Raw genomic sequence first — 23,000 nt, 5'->3', positions numbered from 1 at the left:
GACATGTGGGAATAGTCTGTCCATGCCCTTAAGGAAATGACTAACCAGCGGGTTTGCGAACACCAAGGTGCCCCCTTCTCCCGGGTGGAAAGCCGAGATGGCCGCTAAGTGAACTCGAACCAAGGAGAGGGAAAGGCCCAACTGTCTCAAGTGGAGCAGATAGTCTAAGATAACGGGAACTGGGGCCCGCAACGGTTCCTGCCCTCGCTGACCGGACCAGATGGAGAAGCGTTTCCATTTGGCCAGGTAGGTGGCCCTGGTCGAGGGTTTTCTGCTACCGAGCAGCACTTGCCTGACCTGTTGGGAACATTGCATCTCCACCGGGTTCAACCATGGAGCAACCAGGCTGTGAGGTGGAGAGATTGCAAGTTCGGGTGGCGGAGGCAGCCCTGGTCCTGCGTGATCAGGTCCGGCAGCAGGGGCAGTGTCAGGGGAGCTCGGGTGGACATGTGCAGGAGCAACGTGTACCAATGTTGGCGCGGCCACGCCGGTGCTATCAGGATTACATGGGCGTGATCCCTGCGAATCTTGAGAATTACCCTGTGTATCAAGGGAAATGGAGGAAAAAGCGTAGAGCAGCCCTTCCTTCCATGACAGGAGGAAGGCGTCCAACAGAGACCCCGGGCTGTGGCCCCGGAGGGAGCAAAACCGCCAACACTTCCTGTTTTCCTTTGAAGCAAACAGGTCTAACTGGGGACGACCCCAGAGCCGGAAGATTGAGCGCACTACGTCCCGACGAAGGGACCACTCATGGCCCCGGAAAGAGCAGCTGAGGGCGTCCGCCAGGCCGTTCTGTTCCCCCGGGAGGTAGAACACCATCAGGTGGGTAGCATTCTGAACGCAAAAGTCCCACAGTGCGAGGGCTTCCCTGCACAGGGGAGAGGAGCGTGCACCCCTGTTTGTTGATATAGAAGACCGCTGACATGTTGTCCATGAGGACAGACACATCTGCCGGCCAGGTGGGATTGGAAGATAAGACAAGCCAGGCGAACAGCTCTCAGCTCCCTGACGTTGATATGTAACTTGAGGTCCTCCTGCGACCACAAGCCCTGTGTCCTGAGATCCCCCAAGTGCATTCCCCATCCCCGATCCGAGGCATCCGTCACCAGGGAGAGGGAGGATTGAGGGGTGGCGAAGGGAACACCCAAGCACACCTTCTGTGGGTCGAGCCACCATTGGAGAGAGCTCAGCACCACCTGGGGAAGAGTCACCACTGAGTCCAGGGGATCCCTGGCCAGGCGGTATACCATCACTAGCCAGGATTGTAGAGGGCGGAGCCGGAGTCTGGCATGGCTCACCACATAGGTGAACGTTGCCATGTGGCCCAACAGCTTGAGGCAGTTTCTTGCCGTGGTGGTCGGGGTGCAGTGCAGACCAAGAATGATCTCGGACATGGACCAAAACCTGGACTCTGGAAGATACGCTCTGGCGTGCACTGAGTCCAGAACCGTTCCTATAAATTCTATCCTTTGGGTAGGAGACAGGGTGGACTTGGCCTCGTTTAAGAGGAGGCCAAGCTCAAGGAAGATCCGCCTGATGAAAAGCACCTGAGCTTCCACCCGCTCCTTGGAGCGGCCCTTTATAAGCCGATCGTCCAAGTAGGGGGAATACCTGGATACCCCGCTTGCGCAGAAAGGCCGCCACGACTGCCATGCACTTCGTGAAGACCCTGGGTGCCACCGATAGGCCAAACGGGAACACTGTGAACTGCAGATGGGCGTCGGCCACGACAAACCTGAGGTACCGACAGTGTCGAGGGATTATGGCAATATGCATCCTTTAAGTCAAGGGCGGCATACCAATCTCCTGGATCCAAGGAGGGAATGATCGAAGACAAAGAGACCATGCGGAACCTGAGCTTTTTCACAAACTTGTTCAGCCGCCACAAGTCCAGGATGGGTCTGAGGCCCCCTTTTGCCTTCAGTATTAGAAAATACCGGGAGTAGAAGCCTCTGCCCCTGAGCTCCTGAGGAACTTCCTCCACCGCCCCCGCTGTGAGGAGGGACCGCACTTCCTGAATTAGAAGTTGCTCGTGAGAGGGGTCCCTGAAGAGGGACGGGGAGGGGGGCTGGTGGGGCGGGAGGGAGGAGAACTGGATAGAATATCCCCTTTCTACTGTGCGAAGCACCTAACTGTCCGACGTGATTCAGGACCAGGCATGGTAGAAGGGGGGACAGACGTGACCCAAAGGTAGGGAAAGAAGGATCTGGAGTCCTGATGGGTAGGCCGTCCTCGACCGTACCATCAAATAGGGGGCCTAGGTCTCGACGACGGTCTTGGTTGGCCGGATGCCTGGCCGGAGGGGTGATGCTGGTGGCGCCTCCGCCCATTCCTGCCCCATCTGCGCCCAACCTCTGGACGATTCTGAGGCTGGTAAGGGCGCGGGGCCACTTGCGGCCTAAACTGCCTACGTTGGGTTGCCAGGGTATGCAGGCCCAGCGAGCGAAGTGTAGCCCTCAAGTCCTTTAGACTGTGCAGACGCTTATCCGTTTTGTGCGTAAACAGCGTCTGCCCTTCGAAAGGGAGGTCCTGGATAGTCTGCTGGACCTCATAGGGGAGGCCCGAGACCTGGAGCCAGGCTCCTCGCCTCATGACCAGACCTGTTGCCATGGAGTGTGAGGCCGAGTCCACTGCATCTAGGCAGCCTGCAGGGAGGCTTGGGAGATTAGCTTTCCCTCTTCCACCAAGGCCGAAAACTCTGCCCTCGAGTCCTGGGGAAGGAGCTCGGCAAACTTCGAGATGGCCGAACATGTGTTATGACCACATTGGCTTACGACAGCCTGTTGGTTGGCTATTCATAGTTGAAGGCCTGCCGTGGAGTACACCTTTCTACCAAAGAGGTCGAGCCTTTTGGCGTCCCTGTTCTTTGGCGTCGACCCTTGAAACCCTTGACGCTCCCTTTGGTTGGCCGCGTCTACCACCAGGTTGTCCAGGGAAGGGTGGGTGTACAAATGCTCATGCCCCTTCGAAGGCACAAAATAACGACTCTGTTTTCTTGGCAGTGGGGGCCAATGAGGCTGGCGTTTGCCATAAGGTGCAGGACATGTCCTCTATGGTCTTGATCAACGGTAGGACCACCCTGGATGGTCTCGATGGAGCCAGGATGTCCACTAGCGGATCTACGTCCACCTCAATTTCCTCAGCCTGGATTGTGAGGCTCTGAGCCGCTCGCCTGAGCGGTTACTGAAGGATCCTAGTGTCTTCCAGGGCCGGTGCCGTGGCCGTGCCCGCGACCGCCTCATCCAGGGAAGAAGAGGAGGAAATCACTTGGATCGGCCCATCCTCCGGCGCTTCCAGCCCTTCGGGGTCTGGCAGCACATGGTACCGACGTTGTGGGACCAGTGCCGGTTCCAAATGCGGCACCGCAGCCAGTACCGGGGCCGCCAATGAACGGCTTGGCGTGTCTGGTGGCACCTGTTGAGCACAAACCTTGGTCGCCGCCGGTGCTGATGCCTGGCTAGTGGGTGCTGAACTCAGATGCGGCACATCCCTGCCCGGCGACAGTGCCGGTGGAGGAGGCAACTGGCCGGGGCCATCGATGCCGAGGAGACCAAGGCCGACCTGGAGCGAGGACCAAACGCCTGGCCCACCGACTAGTGGTAGGCCCTGGGGGTCCAAAACGGCCACTGAGAGGGCGGTTGCCATTGCTGCTGCCACTGTGGTGGGTGCCTCTGGTGGCTCACCCCCAAAGTCGATCTCCTGCTCCGCGACCGGCTGGAGTGATAGGAGTCCGCCTCTGAGTCTGAGGTCTCTGAATAAGAGGACCTGGGGGGAGCGGCACCCGTCGTCGCCGGGGAGCAGCGCGGAGGCAGGGAGCTGTCTCTCTGGTCCGGTGCCGCCCGGGTGGTGCAGGATGGAGAGGGAGGTGACAGCATGGCCGGCTTGCCCCTAGACTGTACTGGGGTCGCCACTTGCCCTGTGCCATGCAAGGTTACATGAGCTTTCCAATGCGACAGTGAGTGACAGTTATTTGAATTGCCCAAGGTTTGTCCTTAAAGAGATAAGACCACCACTGAAGAGACAGACTAATATCTAGGATTTTCAATAAGAATACATATTCTAAGTCTGTTACCACCAGTGCCTGATTAGAAAGTTCTGAAGGGGAAAGAGGTGGAGTACTGCCCCAAAAATCATTTCCACAAACTACCATCTTGTCAACTAGCTGCAAATTGTGAAGGGCATGAATTTTGTTGAATTTTTCCTTAAGTGCTGGCACAAGACTTAGGTTGGTAGGTTGGTTCAGAAATCCCAGATTTTGACTTATCTCAGGAATTTTTAAAAGTTCTGCTGCTTCACTTTGAGTCCATGATGCGCCAGGAATTGGATCGTTTAGTGACTGTGGAGAGATGTCAAGCCATCACCTCATTTAACTGCACCTTCATCAGTAGATGGTTCAAGTAGCAGTATGTGCAGCTGTGCTTGTCTCAAATTGGCTACCCGGACCATCATCAACTTTTTGAACACATTGCACTGAGAGGTGAAGATAGAGATGTCCAGATCTGGACAAAGATCTTTTTACTGATGCAAAGAACCTGAAGTAGAAAACAGAGCATCTCTCTTTTCTGGGACTGGGATTATTGTTCCAATAGAAGAAAATTAGCTACATACTTTTAAAAACACTTATCAAAGAGTGCTTAAACTAGCTTCTTTCTGGATATGGTGTCTGCATCTAAAGCCTAAAACACATTCTTCAAGTCAGTGTTTTGCAAAGAAGAGACGTAGCAAAGAATGATGTGACAGCATAGGAGGCATCAGAGGATATCTAGTGTTACTTTAATAGACGCTAGCTTTTCTTATCTTCCTATATGTTTCAAAAGAGGACCTCCGTCTCCGAGGGAGAAGGTGATACACAGTGTTGTGCTAGCCAAAGCCATACACACTGAAGTGGCTAGGGAACTGCACTACTGTTTATAACCTCCTTTCCGAATGTTTGGTGTTGTGAGGGGCTTACAGTGCAATCCAAACAAAAAATACTTCATTATAAGGCTCCTGAAATTCATAAAACACCAGACAGCAACATCTCACAAACAGGAATAATCAGAATCAGCTGAGGGGATGAAACTAATGTTCTGTAATGCATTCCACCCAAAAAGAAGGGACTAAAGCAGTATGAAGAAAGGTTAAGATATTTTGGGTACCATAAGTGCACTTTTTTTTCCACTTTGACTTATTGTTGTCAAGAAAGAAATCAAATATTTAATAGGGGAAACAGTCCCCCGCCCCCCGCCCATACTGTTACCACCCAGGTCTTTGGAGGAGATGCTTGAGAGTGATATGCCTTCTACACGTCTATCCAAGAGCTTAAAATTCTCTTAATTTAGAAAAGTACACTTTCAAACGGTTGCTTGTTAGAATATACCTGCTTCTAGGAGAAAAATGTTGACATGAGCCAGCCCTCAAAAGTTACCTCATCTAAAACTTGTGTTTCACTGTGGACTATATAACTATGGTAAATATTTGAATATAGACAGGAAGAGTTAGCTCTGAGATATATTTACAATGCTATAGGTCCAGGCAAAAGGCTCAAGATGTGTTTAAGTATGTCGATTGAGTTTTTCCATTGATTTTGATACCAAAAGATAACCATAAAAATGTAGATATTCAGCTCTGGATTTTGTCAGATAATTAAGCTTATGTGAGAGAAATCAAATTCTGATGTCACTTAAACAGCAAGCATTTAGAAATTAATTAAAAATATTTCAACACAGTAAAGAATATCCAGAAATTTAGATTTAATCTGTGCTAAGAGAAACAAAATGATTAAATGAGAAGAGCAACGAAAATTATGAAATGTCTAGAAAATATGCCTTATGAGGGAAGATTAGACTAAACAAACCCAATTTTTTCAAAGAGAAGAGACAACTGAGAGGGGACAGGATAACAGATTTCAAGTACATAACAGGTTGTTAGGAGGAGGAGGAAGAAAAACTGTTGTTCTTAACCTCTGAAGATAGGACAAGAAGCAATGGGCTTAAATTGCAGCAAGGAAAAGCTTCCTGTCAGGGTAGTTAAGCACTGGAATAAATTGCCTAAGGAGGCTGTGGACTCTCCATCATTGTCTAACCTGCTCTTAAAAATATTCAAACACCTGTCAGGGATGGTCTAGATAATACTTAGTCCTGCCCTGAGTACAGGGGACTGGATTAGATGATTAAGGCTACAATTTAGTCACGGGTATTTTTAGTTAAAGTCTTGCATAGGTCACAGGCAATAAACAAAACTTAACTGCCTGTGACCTGTCCATTACTTTTAATCACAGGTATCTTTATTATAACGGCGGGGAGGAGAGAGGATGTGTCAGGGGGGCTGCTGCCGGGGCCAGCAGCACCAGCTGCCATGGGCTGCTGACCACAGCTGCTCCAACTGGCCACCTGGGGACCACTGCCTAGGCCCAGTGGACAGCAGCAGCTTTGCCAGCCACCCAGCCAGAGACAGCCACCTGTGGCGATCCAGTGGACTATGGCTGCTGTGGCTGGGGACCACTGCCTGGGGCCACTGGAGCAGCAGCTGATGTTGCTGTCCCCTGAACTGCTCCAGCAGTGACTGGTGTGGCTGTCCTTGGGGCAACCTGAGCAGCTGGCCCTGGAGCCAGCCACACTGGCCACTGCAGAAGACATGGAGGTCAGGGAAAGTCATGGAATCCATGACTTCCGCAACCTCCGTGACAGACACAGAGCTCTATAGATCACCCCTCAAGGTCCCTTCCAGTCCTACGATTCTATGATTCTCAGGGCTTGTCTACACAGTCCGTGGCAGGTTAGTGCAGGGTATGTTCACGCTCTAGCTTGCCACAAACTGTTAGTGCAGACAAGTTGTAAGAAAAAAAATAAAACAGTTTTAAAAATTATGGCTGTTGATTAATTGCAGTTAACTCACGTGATTTAACTCAAAAAAATTAATCGTGATTTAAAAAATTTATCGCGACTAATCGCAGTTTTAATCGCACTGTTAAACAGAATACCAGTTGAAATTTATTAAATATTTTGGATGTTTTTCTACATTTTCATATATATTGTATTCTGTGTTTTAACTGAAATCAGAGTGTACATTTTGATGATCATTTTTACAGTGCAAATATTTGTAAACAAAAGAAAAAAATGTTTCAATTCACCTCATCATGAACTGTAGTGAAATCTCTATCGTGAAAGTTCAACTTACAAATGTAGATTGTTTGTTACATAACTGCACTCAAAAAAAACCAATGTAAAACTTCAGAGCCTACGAGTCCACTCAGTCCTACTTCTTGTTCAGTCAACAGCTAAGACAAACAAGTTTGTTTACATTTACGGGAGAGGATGCTGCCCGTTTCTTATTTACAATGTCACCTGAAAGTGAGAACAGGAGTTCGGATGGTACTTTTGTAGCCGGCATTGCTAGGTATTTATATGCCAGATATGCTAAACTTCATATGCCCCTTCATGCTTTGGCCACCATTCCAGAGGACATGCGGATGACGCTCATTAAAAAAATGCTTTAATTACATTTGTGACTGAACTCCTTGAGGGAGAATTGTATGCCTCCTGCTCTGTTTTACCTGAATTCTGCCATATATTTCATGTTATAGCAGATAGTCTCTGATGATGACCCAGCTCATGTTCATTTTAGAAACACTTTCACTGCAGATTTGACAAAATGCAAAAAAGGTACCAATGTAAGAAAGGGGAGGAAGGGGGATTTATGTCATGGCCGCACTGGGTGGGTAGGGAGTTGCAGAGTGAGCCTGCTCCACAGAAATGGCTTCTACCGTTCCTGTTCCAAGTGATGCCTGAGTTCAACTGCCTGCTCCAGGCACTGTGATTTGGCCCTGGTGTGTGGGGTTACAGTACTGCTCAGCCCTCACTTCTAACAGGACAGGGGATTTTGTGAGTCAAAGCATAACAGTCCCACAAAACCCAGGACTTTGGGAACTGTGTATTCAGCTGTAACTGCAATTAATCTAGTGTAAATTAGCCACAATTCCCATAGACAGAAATGAAACACACCACTAATCAGAATATTAGACAAATTATATAAAGTGGCCCAGAAGTTAGGTCAAGTTAAAAGAAGACAAGTTAGGTGATGGAGTAACTGCATGATACAGCACTGGCACAAACATCAACAGCTAAAAATAGTACCAACAATGGACCAAGCTATATTAAATGCAGAGCTAAACAGCTAACACTGGAATGGCCAGTGGTAGAAGAATTCTGTTGACTACTCAGATAGTCTTAGACATAAAAGCTCCTTATGCTCACATGCTGCATCTGTACTGGAAATGGTAATATCACTCTGTCTCTTCCCATCACCTATTTTTGGGCCACATCCCAGTTGATCCAGGAAGACCTTTTTCAGAACCACAAAGTGGGTTTATGGGAGAGAGAAAGGGATTCACCATAGGGAAGGCATCCCATTATTCTACACTTCTATCAGGAAGGGTAGAACAATACTATAATCCTCTCTGTTTATGTGCTTTGGGTAGAAAAAAGAATGAAGCACTCAACTGCTGATATGTTTTTGGGTACTATTAATACTTGTATCCACTATTTCCTTTTCATCACCTACTTCATTAACATTCAGGTGTATGGGTATTCTATGTAAATTAGAGAACTAGCAATAAAACAAGCAATGTAGTCAAGGCCGGTGCAAGGATGTTTCGAGCCCATGGCGAAACTTCCACCTTGCGCCCTCTTCCCCGCCCCCCCCCGCACCCTCCCTCCGTGGCAGCTCCCCACCCTCCGCTCTGAGGCACCCCCCCCAGCTCACCCCCTCCCCGAGCACGCCGTGGCTGCTTCACTTCTCCTGTCTCCCGCCGCAAGCCTGGGAGGCAGAAGTGAAGCAGCCACGGCGTGCTCGGGGAGGAGGCGGGGAGGGGGTGAGCTGGGGCAGGAGTTCCCGCGCAAGGGCCCCCTTACTTGCTGCAGATGGCCCTCCCCTCGCCCCCCTGCCCCAGCTCCCTCCGCCTAAATGCCGGCAGCAACCAGGGCGGCCAAAGATCCAGCCGCCACGGTCACTGCCAAAGCAAATGGTGCCCCCCAAATCCTAGCACCATAGACGACTGCCTAGGTCGCCTAAATGGTTGCACCAGCCCTGAATGTAGTTCACTTGTTATATGGAAAATTTAACCAGACACTAAAAAGTCAAACGGGCCTATCAGTATACAATCAATGTACAAAAAGCGTATTATGATCATATTTATTGTCATTTAGGTCCAAAGACAATACACCACCAATATAACAAATGTGTCTTTCAATTAGTAAGAAAAGTTTGAACTTTTAAAGTATCAGGATATATATTCAACCACAGATGTTTAACATTCAGAAACACTGCAAAAGAAACATTCTGACAGACACTTCGTTTTATCATTATTACTTGACTGTGTTTAAATTCCAACAGTTTCCCAAAACACACCATTATTAGATCCAGATATCCTCATGATATTTTAGAGCCATCTGCTTCAAAGCTATAAGAAATGGAAACTCAGGATAACTGAGCATACATATTCTCCAGTTCCAGAATTTATGTTTGTTGGTTGACATCACAAGATCTTGACCCTTTTCATTTAAAATTGAAAACAAAACCTGTGAACTACTCACCTCTGGCTGAATAGCTTTAAATACTGGGACATCCATTAGTGTTATCTGACCCTGAAATACAAAGTCATACATTATATTCAAAATTAATTTTCTGTCTGTTTAAAATCCTACATGGTTATAAGGTGCCAACTGTACATGTTTTACTCTGTTATATTTTGTTGTTTCACTATAATCATGCTGGAAATATCAGATATTATGAATCTGTTACCAACAAGTATCTTTGCTATTACCATTAAGACATGCTGCATATCCAAAGTATAAACCAATGGTCAGTATTTTACATTTATTCAAATAAACAAAATCCTATCCACAAGCAAGTATGTTATTTTTATGAACCAAATCCTGCATTTGTTTATGAGAGTCCTGATTTAAAACGTATAAGCTATCAGGTCAAATACAGAAAGACTTCTAAAAAATCGCCAAGAAAGCACTTTCAATTCTTCACAAACCCAGTTTCTCTCAATGCTCCAAACAGCCATCTCTTATTATATGTGTATCTTTTGAAACATTTCTGCATCTAATTAATCAATCATGTGTCATTTCTCATGTTTGTAGCATGTGAAACCACAAAGTTGAGTGGTTCCACTGTCCCAAGGACACACGAGACAAAAGTCCATTTTTCCTGTTTCTATAGGTTCTTATATGGCATCCCTCACTATAGTATCAGTTTATATGCCAAAAATTAAACACAAAATTATTGTCTTCCTTCCCACCAGCTAGAATTAATGAACAGTGGTTTGCTTTTTTGTTTGTGTTTTTAGCAAAGGTGACAAGAGGAGCTGTGTTTCTGTGTGAGAAGAACTACTGACAGAGATGGGTTTTGTATTTAGTTTTCTAAACTAAGGGAAAAATCAGACAGACCTAGCCTCACAAGTTCATTTAAGAGGCAACAAATAATAGAACAAAGTTGTGAATTTCAGTTAGTTGTTATTCCATACTCACCCTTTATGTAAGAGTTTCTTTCTGCAATCCTCTCACCCATACCAACCACAATAGTCTACATTATGTGTTTATGCTAAAAACAGAAGAGCTGCTTTTTAATTTAAAAACAAACCTGGGTGACTGAAACCATCTCTTCTAAAATACACTGATTTTGTTTGTTTTTGTAAGACAAGGAAAAGGTGAATTCTAGAATAAAAGACTTTTCACCACACCATTAAAAAACTGCCTATAGTTATTAAATTATCTTTCAGGAGAAAATTGTCACAATAATCAAACCCAATGAAATTCTTAACTTGCTGGGAATATTAAGTACAAGCATGATGTCTGTGTATAAACTGTTAACTTTTGTCATCAATATCTCCTCATATTTTGATTTTATTTCCAATCACAACTATAGTGTCTGCTAGGGTGTTTACGTCTTGTCATTTTCATCATTGACCACTACAATTATTTTTACCTCCTTGCAGCTATCAATCCAAACAGGCTTTACAATGGATTTTACAGTTGGCAGTTCAAATACATGGGGGTGGGGGGGTGATGTTTACTTTGTTTTTTCAGGTCAACCCAAAATGATATTTTTCAATTGGGTAAATTATCGAGTCGAAAATGTTTTGCGTGAGGTCAAAACAAAACATTTTGTTTCCACCCACTTCAAAGTCTTTTCTTTTAGATTTCAGGCATTTTGACACAAACAGAGGAGAACTAGACTGATAAAATGGCCAGGAGAGCAAAAAGGGAATAGTGAAGAGGCAGGAGCAGCCTCCCTTATAATCTTTAGGTCAGTGGTTAGGGAACTCACCTGGGATGTGGGAGACCCCAATTCAATTCCCCCCCCGCCCCAATCACCTGATGTGGAGTAGGGATTTAAACTTTCATCTCCTACATTGCAGGAGAATGTCTTAGCCACAGGGTTACAGGATAGTCCAGTGTGGATTTTTTCCTCAATCTCTCCTGTTGAAACTGTGCCACTTTTTATAAATAAATAATCCTTGGAGCACAGATTTGAACTTGGGTCTCACATCCTAGGGGAATGCCTTAACTACCTGGCTATACAGTCACTCTCACTCTATTTCCCTGGGTCAATCACTATTCATTGTCTCAGAGAGATTAGAGAGGCTATAAAAATAAAAAAAATAATAATGGGGGATTTCAACTATCCCCATATTGACTGGGTACATGTCACCTCAGGACGGGATGCAAAGATAAAGTTTCTTGACACCTTAAATGACTGCTTCTTGGAGCACCTAGTCCTGGAACCCACAAGAGGAAAGACAATTCTTGATTTAGTCTTAAGTGGAGCCCAGGATCTGGTCCAAGAGGTGACTATAGCTGGACCGCTTGATCACAGTGACGATACTATAATTAAATTTAACATCCTTGTGGCGGAGAAAACGCCACAGCAGCCCAACATGGTAGCATTTAATTTCAGAAAGGGGAACTACACAAAAATGAGGAAGTTAGTTAAATGAAAATTAAAAGGTACAGTGCGAAAAGTGAAATCCCTGCAAACTGCATGGAAACTTTAAGACCATTATAGAGGCTCAACTTAAATGTATACCCCGAATTAAAAAACCCTAGTAAGAGAACCAAAAAAGTGCCACCATGGCTAAACAACAAAGTAAAAGAAGCAGTCAGAGGTAAAAAGGCATCCTTTATCCCCAATAGGATTTAACGTCCACTTTTAATTGAAAGGAGCATAAACTCTGCCAAAAGAAGTGTAAAAATATAATTTAGAAGAACAACTAGACCACGACTCCAAAAATAATAGCAAAAACAATTTTAATTACAACAGATGCAGGAAAACTGCTAAACAACCAGTACCGAGCAAACTGGTTGAAACTATAGTAAAGAACAAAATTGTCAGAGACAGAGCAGAACATGATTTGTCGGGAAGAGTCAACATGCTTTATGTAAAGGGAAATCATGCCTCATTAATCTACTGGGATTTTTTGAGGGGGTCAACAAGCATGTGGACAAGGGGGAGCCAGTGGATATAGTGTACTTAAGAAAAGCCTTTGCCAAGGTCACTCACTAAAGGCTCTTAAAGCAAAAGTAAGCTGTCATAGGATAAGATGGAAAGTCCTCTAATGAATCAGTAACTAGTTAAAAAGATAGGAAACAAAGGGTAGGTTCTCAGAAAGCAGAGGGGTAAATAGTGGTGTCCCGCAGTGGTCTGTACTTGGACCAGTACTATTCAACATATTTACAAATGATCTGGAAAAAGGGGTAAACAGTGAGGTGGCAAAATTTGCAGATGATACAAAACTACTCAAGATAGTTAAGTCCCAGGCAGACTGCAAAGAGCTACAAAAGGATCTCTCAAAACTAGGTGACTTGGCAACAAAATGGCAGATGAAGTTCGATGTTGATAAATGCAAAGTAATGCACATTGGAAAACAATCCCAACTATACATATAAAAAGATGGGGTCTAAATTAGCTGTTACTACTTAAGAAAGATCTTGGAGTCATTGTGGATAGTTCTCTGAAAACATCCACTCAATGTGCAGTGGCAATCAAACAAGCTAACAAAATGTTGGGAATCATTAAGGAAGGGATACATAAGACAGAAAATATTATTGTCTCTATATAAATCCATCATACGTCCACATCTTGAATATTGCGTGCAGATGTAGTTGCCCCATCTCAAAAAAGATATATTGGAATTGGAAAAGGTCCAGAAAAGGGCAATAAAAATGGTTAGAGGTATGGAATGGCTTCTGTATGAGGAGAGATTAATAAGACTGGGACTTTTCAGCTTGGAAAAAAGACGACTAAGGGGGGATATGATAGAGGTCTCTAAAATAATGACTGGTGTGGAGAAAGTAAATAAGCAAGTGTTATTTACTCCTTCTCATAACACAAGAGCTAGAAGTCACCAAATGAAATTAATAGGAAGCAGGTTTAAAAAACAAACAAAAGGAAGTATTTCTTCACAAAAAGCACAGTCAACCTGTGGAACTCTTTGCCAGAGGATGTTATGAAGGCCAAGACTATAACAGGGTTAAAAAAAGAGCTAGATAAATTCGTGAACCATAGGTCCATCAGTGGCTCTTACCCAGGATGGGCAGGGATGGTGTCACTAGCCTCTGTTTGCCAGAAGCTGGGAATGGACGACGACAAGGGATGGATCACTTGATTACCTGTTCTGTTCATTCCTTCTAGGGCACTTGGCATTGGCCACTGCACTAATATTAAGGTTTTTTGCTGCCCAATTTGACTGCCCAATTCTTAGGGGAAAAATATCAATCTCCATCAGCTCCGCCCAGCAGAGATTGTAAATTGCTTGAGCAGTAGGTATGTGCTAAATACCTCCCACCCCAGCCTAGAGGCTTTCCCCTGGAAAGTTTACAATCTCTGTTAGAGCCCCATGAACCTGCAGAGTAGTCCACAACCTGAAGGCATCCCAGTACTGAATTTACACATTCCTTGATATAGAACCATTTGAATTGCAGAGCTTACAATCTCCTTTGCAACTTTATAATAAATATATTTTTACATTGTATTAAAAAAGAACTCTAAAACACACAAGCAAAACTGCAGATTTCACACATTTAAAACTAATTAACTATTTTCCCCCCAAAACCTGACTTGCTTTTTAAGTCTCAATGATATATACAAAACAAGCCAAACTGAAGTGTCTCACTTGAGCTGATTAAGTTAGAGGACAACATTTCAGCTCAGAATATGTGGGAAATGTATTTTATGATGCTTACTTTATGAAAACAACTCAATCAATTTTGCTCAGGCTTCCTGAAAAAAATGACTTCTTTTAAAACCAAGCAAGGAAAGATTCAGCCCAAATGGAATATGAGGAAGTTAAATTAAAAACATGCCTATTAATTTGATTTTGGTAGTGCAGACCCAGAGTAAAATCTCTTTCCCAAGTCCTTAGCATTCACAAATCCATGGAAGATTTTGGTGCTTTCTGGCCAACTTCATCTTCTCCGGGTGGCTCAGTTTTTGTGATACTTCAAGAGGAGTTCTGAAATGCTCATCTTGACTTGAATTGATCAAATGAAACAAAGTTTACCACAATCATTTTTCTTTATCAAGTTACCAGTATCCTTCAAGAAAAAATTTGTAAGTGCAAGACAACTGTAAATTTGCAATATCTCTGCTCTGTCCTCCAGGCAGGTCTTTATGAATAAGTATTTTGACTACAAAAATTAACAATATGGGGAAATTCATTCTTCTATATTCCAGAAAGAGAATATGTCTAGCAATCTTATACATAAATTAAAGAATGTCTCCACAGCTTAGAATGAAAGAGAGGAAGGACAGATAAAACAGATTCTAGAAAGATTTCAGAAGACCAACCAACCTACAGCAGACACAGCCAAAGAGAAATATATTTGGTTATGCATTCGAGGTAATAGTTCTAGAATGTGTCAGGGAGAAGCATTACTTTCTATATGAGAATGTTGGCTTTCTTGGATCCCGAAAAACTGAAGAATCCTTCAAGAGGAATGCTCATCTTTCAAGGAATTTACGTAATTTGTTAAGTTAACATCTGAAAAGGCAAACAATTTTGTGGTTAAGGCACTGTACTGCGAGTTGAAAAATCCGGGTTCAATTCCCAACTCTGCCACAGTGTTCTTTATTGGACAAAGTGTTGCAATACTTCAGCTCCCCGTCTATGCAGTGATAATAGTACTTTAACTCACATGGGTGTGGAGGGGATAAATTCATTATTATTTCTGAGGTATTCAAATACTACAGTGATTACCACCACAGTTTTCCCTGGGGGGGGGGCGGGGAAAAGAGAGGGAGGAGAAAAAAATATATAAGAAAAGATTCTCAGACAGGCTAAATTAGAAAATTTACAGCCAGTAGGATGAGGACCAACATATTCAGTTTCCTCCTCAAGGATTACAGGGTCCTTCTACAATTTATAAATTGTTTATTGGGGATTTAGCTGGACTGCTTTAGGGAAAAATGCAAGTAAGAGGGGCCATATCATTCAGTTTAAAAATCTTCCAGAGCTCAGGCTCTGTAGGCATATGATCCTCCTCAAGGATGACTGTAGTGGTGTTAGGACTATATGCTTCTGGGTCCAGAGCTGTTAAACTGCAATCAGTTGCATAGTGTAGGTAGTGTTCTTTTCTTCCATGGCTGAGACATGCCTTGGGTTTAAGAGATCGTGTGTACAGGAACTCTGTCCACTTAATGTTTCTCTGTAAAGGTGGCTGAAGACGACTAGATCCTTTTTTACTGTGTGATGAAGGCAGCCCAAAATATCCTACTTGGTCAAATATCTCTATTTCAGACTAGTTCAACTGCTTGCAGGCAAAGCAGATTTATTCCAGAATAGTGAAAAGCAGCATAGCTGCAGATTTTATATAATTTCTGTCCTTGCTGGTAAACCTCTCAGCTGATGTTGAAGAGAAATTCTGATAATGTGGACCCGGTTTTATGTTCAGAGGTATTTACTGAGTTCATTTAATTGTTTTCATCAGTTCTGGCACTGACTGAACCTGGAGTGTTATAAATCTCAACAGATCTTCTTGAATACAATATCATTCTGCCCTTTTCTCATTAACATCAATGTGCCCAGTTGAAAATTGTATAGCTATTGCTTCATTACATAGCCTTCCTGTAATAATGTGGGAAGCAGATAGGATAAATGGAAACCCAAATGGAATTGGACAATTAAAAGAAAAGTACTAAGAGAGCCGAGGATGGGCTTCCCTACAGGAATAAAAATAAAGGTTTGTTTTTGAGGGTTTTTTTTTTTTGTGAATTTATCTGTTTTTATCTTGTATCAACAAGAATGAGCAGAATAGGATATCATACAAATAAACTAACACCAGAAGAGAAGTTACATCCAGTTAATGCCTCCACCAGTAAGCAGATATGCTACCTCCTGGTCGCTCAGTTAACAGTGTAGAACATCAGATATGGAGTACTTCAAGCCTATTCACACATACATGAACCCTAAAGTAAAGATTTGTCTCATTAGAAAAAAAATGAATGCATATTCAAACCTTGTTGGCAAAAAAGGAAAGTCTTTCGCTGGACAGTGTAAACTGCACTACAATTGCAGAACAGTTAACCTCAATTTAGAAACTCTAGCAAAAACTCCATTTAACAAAATGAACATCTGTCCAGTTTGGGGAATAATTTGAGTAATGGAAAAAGACTGTAATAAGGATTTTTATGCAATGTTAAGATTCTGACTCAATAGATAACATATTAAAACCTTAAAGCAAATTAATGGTTTCTCTTACTAGAGCTGACTTGGTGGCTTTGAAGTGCTGTGAAATATGAAACACGGCAAATAATATCTTTGTATCTTGCTCTCTAACTGTAATCTAAATTCTGCAGACGGGCTAAATCGACATACCTCATTGCTGCTCAACATCATCCTCTACTGGCTGAATAGGAATTAGTCAATGGAGCTCCATTCAGCCTTGCCAGCTAACCTGAATATGTAAGCGTAATGACCATTCATGTTCCAGACCCCAGATTCCAAAACCAAACCATTATTTCCTTCATATAGAGGTACCACAGGTTAGGGAAGGCACTGTGGTATTGTATATAGCTGGGCTTGGAATGCCAAACAGCATAGTGTATAGGATTGAGAAAAATACAACACTGAGGGACATTTTTAAAAAAAAACTATCTTGCTGAGAGTTTTTTTTAAATTTAAAGAGACTTTTCTAAGGCACTCATCAGCCTAGTATCTGAATGCGTCACAAACAAATGAATTTATTTTCATAACATACCTGTGAAGTGAAGGGTAAATTAATTCCCTGTAGTTCAGTTTCCGTAAAGATATCTCTTGTGCAGAATTTTCAACTCCTGGGTCTTAGCTCAAGGGTAACAGTTCTCCCTGAGCCATTAAGATTTAATGATCCATCACATTCCACCCACTGCTAAATACAGATATTTGCCCCTCCAAATGTTCTAGTTATTTTTATTACACAGGAAGTGATGCTTCCATGATGATAGCCCATGCAAAATCATTAACACAATCAAAAATACCGTTAAAAAAAATGAAAGCTAGGTGTAAGAATGAAGATAATTCTAAAAGAATCTCCAAATACCATGGGGAACTAGGGAGGACAGTGAGATTCCAGGAATATAATAAAATATTGAGAAGCATAATTATAAGTAATTTACCTTTTTCTAAAGATATTATCTGTGAACAATTCTTACTCCTGAAGAGTAAAAAAAAGTCAATAAATCTGCTCCTGCAACAATCAAGGCCAATGTGTTGAAAGGTTTTTTTAATTTTTTTCTAATTCATAAATACAAAAGAGGAGTAAGGTTCTTCTTAAACATCCAACAGTGCACAAAACAGTCAAGTCTACAAGAGACAACAATGAAATAAACTTCCAGTAAAGTAAATAAAGCATCCAAGTAAAAAAAAAAGGGACATCTGGAAAAATGAAGTGGATGGGAGAGTTTAGTCTCTCCTTACCTTGGAAACGAGCTCTGGAACAGAGAGCCACATACAGGATTCCCTCTTGAGGCTAAATTCAAACAATAATGTTTTGCACATGTGTATTATACAGATATCTCCAATGGAAACATCTGAAGAGACATTGGCGGCAACCCTCGATATAGCCTTCCATCTGCCAGTCACTCAGGCCAAAGCAATAAGAGATACCAGATTCATTTAGATACAGTCCTTTTGGTCACAGTATGGCCCAGCAAATTGGTGTAAAAATACCCTCAAAGTTGGGTTACTCCTGAGGGAATTCTGTGCATCTGCGGACATGCAGAATTCATCTCTCTCACATCATTTTTATCTTCCCCACATAAAAAACATTTGCCTAAGAGGTGCTGGCTGTTCTAGCTCCACAGCAGCCTCAAGTGGGAAAAATGCAGAACTGCAACACTTAGGCAAAATGTATTTTATGCAGGAAAATACAAAATTCTATGTCCACTGACGCAGAATTCCCCCAGGAGTACAGTTCATCACAGCACCCTGCCTGCAGAGCCAGGTTAGGACAGAGTGGGGCATACAGGGTTGCGGGGAGAAAGAGTCCACAGACTTGGAATGGCTAGTGGGGGGGACAGATTGGAGCATGGGCTCAGGAGCTAGTGGGCTGATAGTGTTGAGCCTGGGGATGGGGACTGCAGAGACCCAAGGAGAATGAGGGGTGTGTGGAGAGGGGCAGACATGCCTGACTGAATGGGAGAGGCTTGGGGTCGGACAGGGTCTGCATGGGGTAGGCTTCCCAACATCCTAACAATTCCCCACCCACCCCCAAAAGAAAAACCTCCCACCCACACCCAACACCCTCTAGATTTACTCTGAGGCTCCTTCCCTCGTCCTCAGCTCTTCCATTACCCTTTATTCCCCCAAGCCTTTGCACTGCTTCTGACAGGTGCAGGAAATACAGTTCTGTATTGTAATTTAAATTAATGACACAAAAGTTCTGTATTAATACGCCTTGTAAGTAATCTATTTGTCAAAAAAATTTTTACCAGAATCTTTTTTTTTTTGGTCTATATTGTGACAGACATTTTGAAATAAATTACCAAAATAATAGAGTAATGTGTAGAGTCTCTATTTATCCAAGTGCATATGAAAGCTGGGAAAGAATACTGGTAGAGCAACTGACTGTTTGAGGGAAGTTAGTTACCGCTTTGGGCTGAAATATAGGATGTGATGAAGGATCATTTTGTGTTTGTGGAAAATTGTGAATGGTGAATCTACCATCAAAGCCTGCAGTTCCCTTACTCTTCTGGGAAAATGTACTGCTATGATGAATACTGTTTAATAGATTAAGAGAGAACACTCACTCATAGGTTCAAAGGTTGGTTTTATGAATTGAGTGAGGACTATCAGGGGTTCTCACAATAAAAATTTTTGGTGGCCTCAGAGTGTGGCCACTGACTCTTGCGGGTGGCTGCTCTGACAATTTTTCCTAAAATATTATTTTATTAACTTTAGGAAAAACAAATATGCACATATACTTACCCAAATCATTGTAATTTATTTATGTAGGATTTTTTTTTGCAGACAATAATAAAAATGTACTGCTGTCTATTCTTTACTGGAACTAAAGAAAATAGAAACACAAATAAGGTGCTTTGCACATTGTCTTTTTTTATTGTTTCTTTTGCTTTTTTGGTTGTTTTGTTTCTTAAGACTTGCTAGCTTACTAAAATCTGCTGTGAAATGTTATATTAACAAATGTACAAATATTAGTTTTCACAGCAGACTTACTTAGCCCTGACAAGCCCAGGGACAAATTAAGCCTTGGATGGAGAGATAGGTACAGAGGGAGTGCGGGCCAGGGATGATGGGGCACTGGAGGAGGCAGTGGGAGCCAAGGGTGATGGGGGGTGAGCTCAGGGCCAGAGCCCACCACCACGCAGCCAGAGAACAGAGCCAGAAGCCCCATGGCTGGAACCTGCCACCCACCGTCCCAGGGCTGGAACCTGACTTCACCACTCCCAGGAAGGCGGAGAACTGACTGGCTGCCTGCTCCTCCAGATTGTGTCTCTCCAGAGGGAAAACGCTATCCCACACCAATACCAAGATTTCAAAGAGGGTTTGGAGGTATCGTGCACAGTTTCTCAGTGCATAAGATGAGATCCACAGGAAATCTGGGACATCCCTGAGTATCCTATTAGGCTACAAGACTGAAAATACAATAAAAACATTTCCATTCCTACTGGACATAGTTCTACTATGATTTGAAGCCATTAAAGTCAATACTTCCTTCTTCAAAAACATATCTGAAAGACAGGTACGAAGCATTAAAAACCGCATCAGACTGTCAGTGAGACTGATAAAAGATCCTCCCAATGCTCAGAACACCAAGTAGCCTCAATATGTTAAGAAACCTGAAATCCCCAAAACCAATATGCTGGACCACCCCAAGTCACACACTGGAGAAAAATACTGTGCCTCACTACCAGGACAGACACTGAAGTCTCAGCAACCAAACCAAACCAAACCAAACCACACCACATCTAAATAGGGTCTGGCATATCAAAGCAGAAACTGACATGTCAGGGTAGGAACCAGAGCACTGTGAAAAAGTACCACAACCTCCTCCCTCAAAAAGAAGTACTGAAGCACTGCAGAGTATGTTGGAGCATTCAAGGCAATGTTCTCAAAAGGAATTTAAGCATTTGTACTAGACAGATAGACCTCAGTTCCTTAGTGTAAGACTGGAAAAGTACAGATAAGTGTTATAAGGATACATGAGCATTTCCAGAAGAACTGAAGTAATACAGATGCACAGTCTAACAGGGAGTTGCTGCATCAATTATAGATCAAGAAGGAACTAACTGAAGCATTTGGAGAAAAGGCTATTATAAAAAAAGAGGACAGCCAGCTTACACCCTACATCAGTGGTTTTCAAACTGCAGGTCGCGACCCAGTACTGGGTGGCAGAATGTAAGGCACTGGTTCGCAAAGGCTCTGGTCAGCACTGCCGACTGGGCCATTAGAAGTCCTGTCAGCGGTGCTGCCCGGCTAAGGCAGGCTAGTCCCTACTTGTTCTGACATCGTGCTGCACCCCGGAAGTGGCTAGCAGCAGGTCCAGTTCCTAGGCACAGGGGCCACGGGGCTCCACACTCCCATTGGCCATGAACCGGCCAATGGGAGCTGGGGGGGGAGGAGGACTGCCTGGAGGCGAGAGCTGCACAGAGCCACTTGTGCACCTCCGCCTAGAAGCCGGACCTGCCGCTGGCCACTTCCGGGGCACAGTGCAGTCCACGGTGCCAGGACAGGCAGGAAGCCTGTCTTAGCACCCCCATTGCACCACTGACCAAGAGCCTCCCGAGGTAAACCAGTGCCCCAATCGCCTACCCCAGTCCTCATCCGCCCCCCCAAAAAAACTCAGAGCTCCTTCCTGCACCTCAAACTCCTCATCCCCGGCTCCATGCCAGAGCCTGTACTCCCAAGCCCAGAGCCCTGACCCCCTCCCACACCCCCAACCCCCTGCCACAGACCTGAGCCCCCCCCACAAACCCCTCATCGCCAGCCCCACCCCTGCATCCCAACCTTCTGCCCCAGCCCAAGGCCCTCCCACACCCCAACCCCTCATCCCCACCTCCGTTGGGTTGTGGACATCAATTTTCTTCAACTAGGTCACCAGAAAAAAAAAGTTTGAAAACCACTGTTCTACACCCCTTAAAGGTTACCAATCCTCATGAACTAAGGGAATTCTACCAGTTTCACACTGAGGAGCTAATACCTGAAGCTAATCTTGCTCAAATGATATTATAATTCAAGTATTATAAACCATATTTTACAGATGAGGAACTGAGGCAAAGTAAAAGTGACTTGCCCAAGGGCAACAAAAACGATTAGGCCTATGGAACAGCTTCCATGTGAGGAGAGATTAAAAAGACTGGGACTGTTCAATTTAGAAAAGATGGCTAAAGGCAGTTCTACACTACCACTTAAATCAATCTAAGTTGCATCACTCAGGGGTGTGAAAGAGACACCCGGCTGTGCAATGCAACCTAAGCGCTGTCTGCACTGGCACTACATCGGCAGGAGACACTCCTGTCGGCACAGAGCATCTTCACCAGACATGCTACAGTGGCACAGCTGCACCGATGTAGTGCTTCTAGTGCAGACCTGCCGTAAGGGAGGATATAACAAGAGGTCTCTATACCATTCATGTTTAATAGAAAGTTAATAAGGAATGTTATTTACACCTTCACATAACACAAGAACTAAGGGTCACCTGATGAAATTAATAGGCAGCAGGTTTAAAATAAACAAAAGGAAGTACTTCTTCACACAACACACAATCAACTTGTGCAAATCATTGCCATAGGATGATGTTAAGGCCAAAAATGTAACAGGATTAAAAAAAGAACTAGGTAAGTTCATGGAGGATAGGTCCATCAATGACTATTAGCCAAGATGGTGAGGGACACAACCCCATGCCCCAGGTGTCCTACACCTCCAATTGCCAGAAGGTGGGACTGGACCACTCAACACTGCCCCTTTTCTGTCCATTCTCTCCGAAGCAGCTGGCATTGGCCACCGTCAGAAGATAGGAAACTGGTCTATACGGACCATTGATCGGACCCAGTATGGCCATTCTTATGTTCATAACACAACACAGATCTTGAGTCCAATGCTGTAAATCATAAAACCACCTTTCTGTAACATACCAGGGTACAATCCAGACTAATGAGAAGCTGTTAACCCTGCCCTGCAACTTTGGTTGCTTTACAGTGCCTTGCTGAAGGAATTTCTACTTGGGCTGCTCAAAAACAACTTTCCAGCATGCAAGCCACAACCTGAGCGTTTGTGTGTAACTGCAGCCTGCCAGCCATAGTTGGATTACTCTCAGGCTCTTATCAGTCTTGGTTATATTGCAGGGTGACCCCAAAACACTCCCAGTCTTAGATTCCCCCCCCCAGAAACGTATGTCCTGTACTGTCCAGCCTGGAGCCTGGAGGAAGTCGGCCCCTGTGACCAAAGGAACCACAGAGGGCCTTTTTTTGAAGCCCTGTGGGTGGGAGGTGGGGAGAAATAGGGTTGTTAAGAGGGGAAA

The 23,000-nt window shown here is 44.0% G+C and overlaps 1 protein-coding gene across 6 annotated transcripts in view; it reads right to left on the bottom strand.

Annotated features, from left to right (window-relative positions):
- RALGPS2 (Ral GEF with PH domain and SH3 binding motif 2) overlaps positions 1-23,000 on the bottom strand; it is a 310,247-nt gene that overhangs the window by 213,085 nt on the left and 74,162 nt on the right. For all 6 annotated transcript variants that reach the window (XM_039483899.1, XM_039483897.1, XM_039483900.1 and 3 more), the window contains one exon: positions 9,573-9,623. In XM_039483899.1, the coding sequence (XP_039339833.1) occupies positions 9,573-9,623 (51 nt within the window). The remainder of the gene's footprint in view (positions 1-9,572; positions 9,624-23,000) is intronic.

Source organism: Mauremys reevesii, linkage group 8 (assembly GCF_016161935.1).
Source record: "Mauremys reevesii isolate NIE-2019 linkage group 8, ASM1616193v1, whole genome shotgun sequence".
Lineage (NCBI taxonomy): Eukaryota > Metazoa > Chordata > Testudines > Geoemydidae > Mauremys > Mauremys reevesii.
Note: the sequence above shows the minus strand (reverse complement) of the source record. Positions and strands in the feature narration are given on the sequence as shown.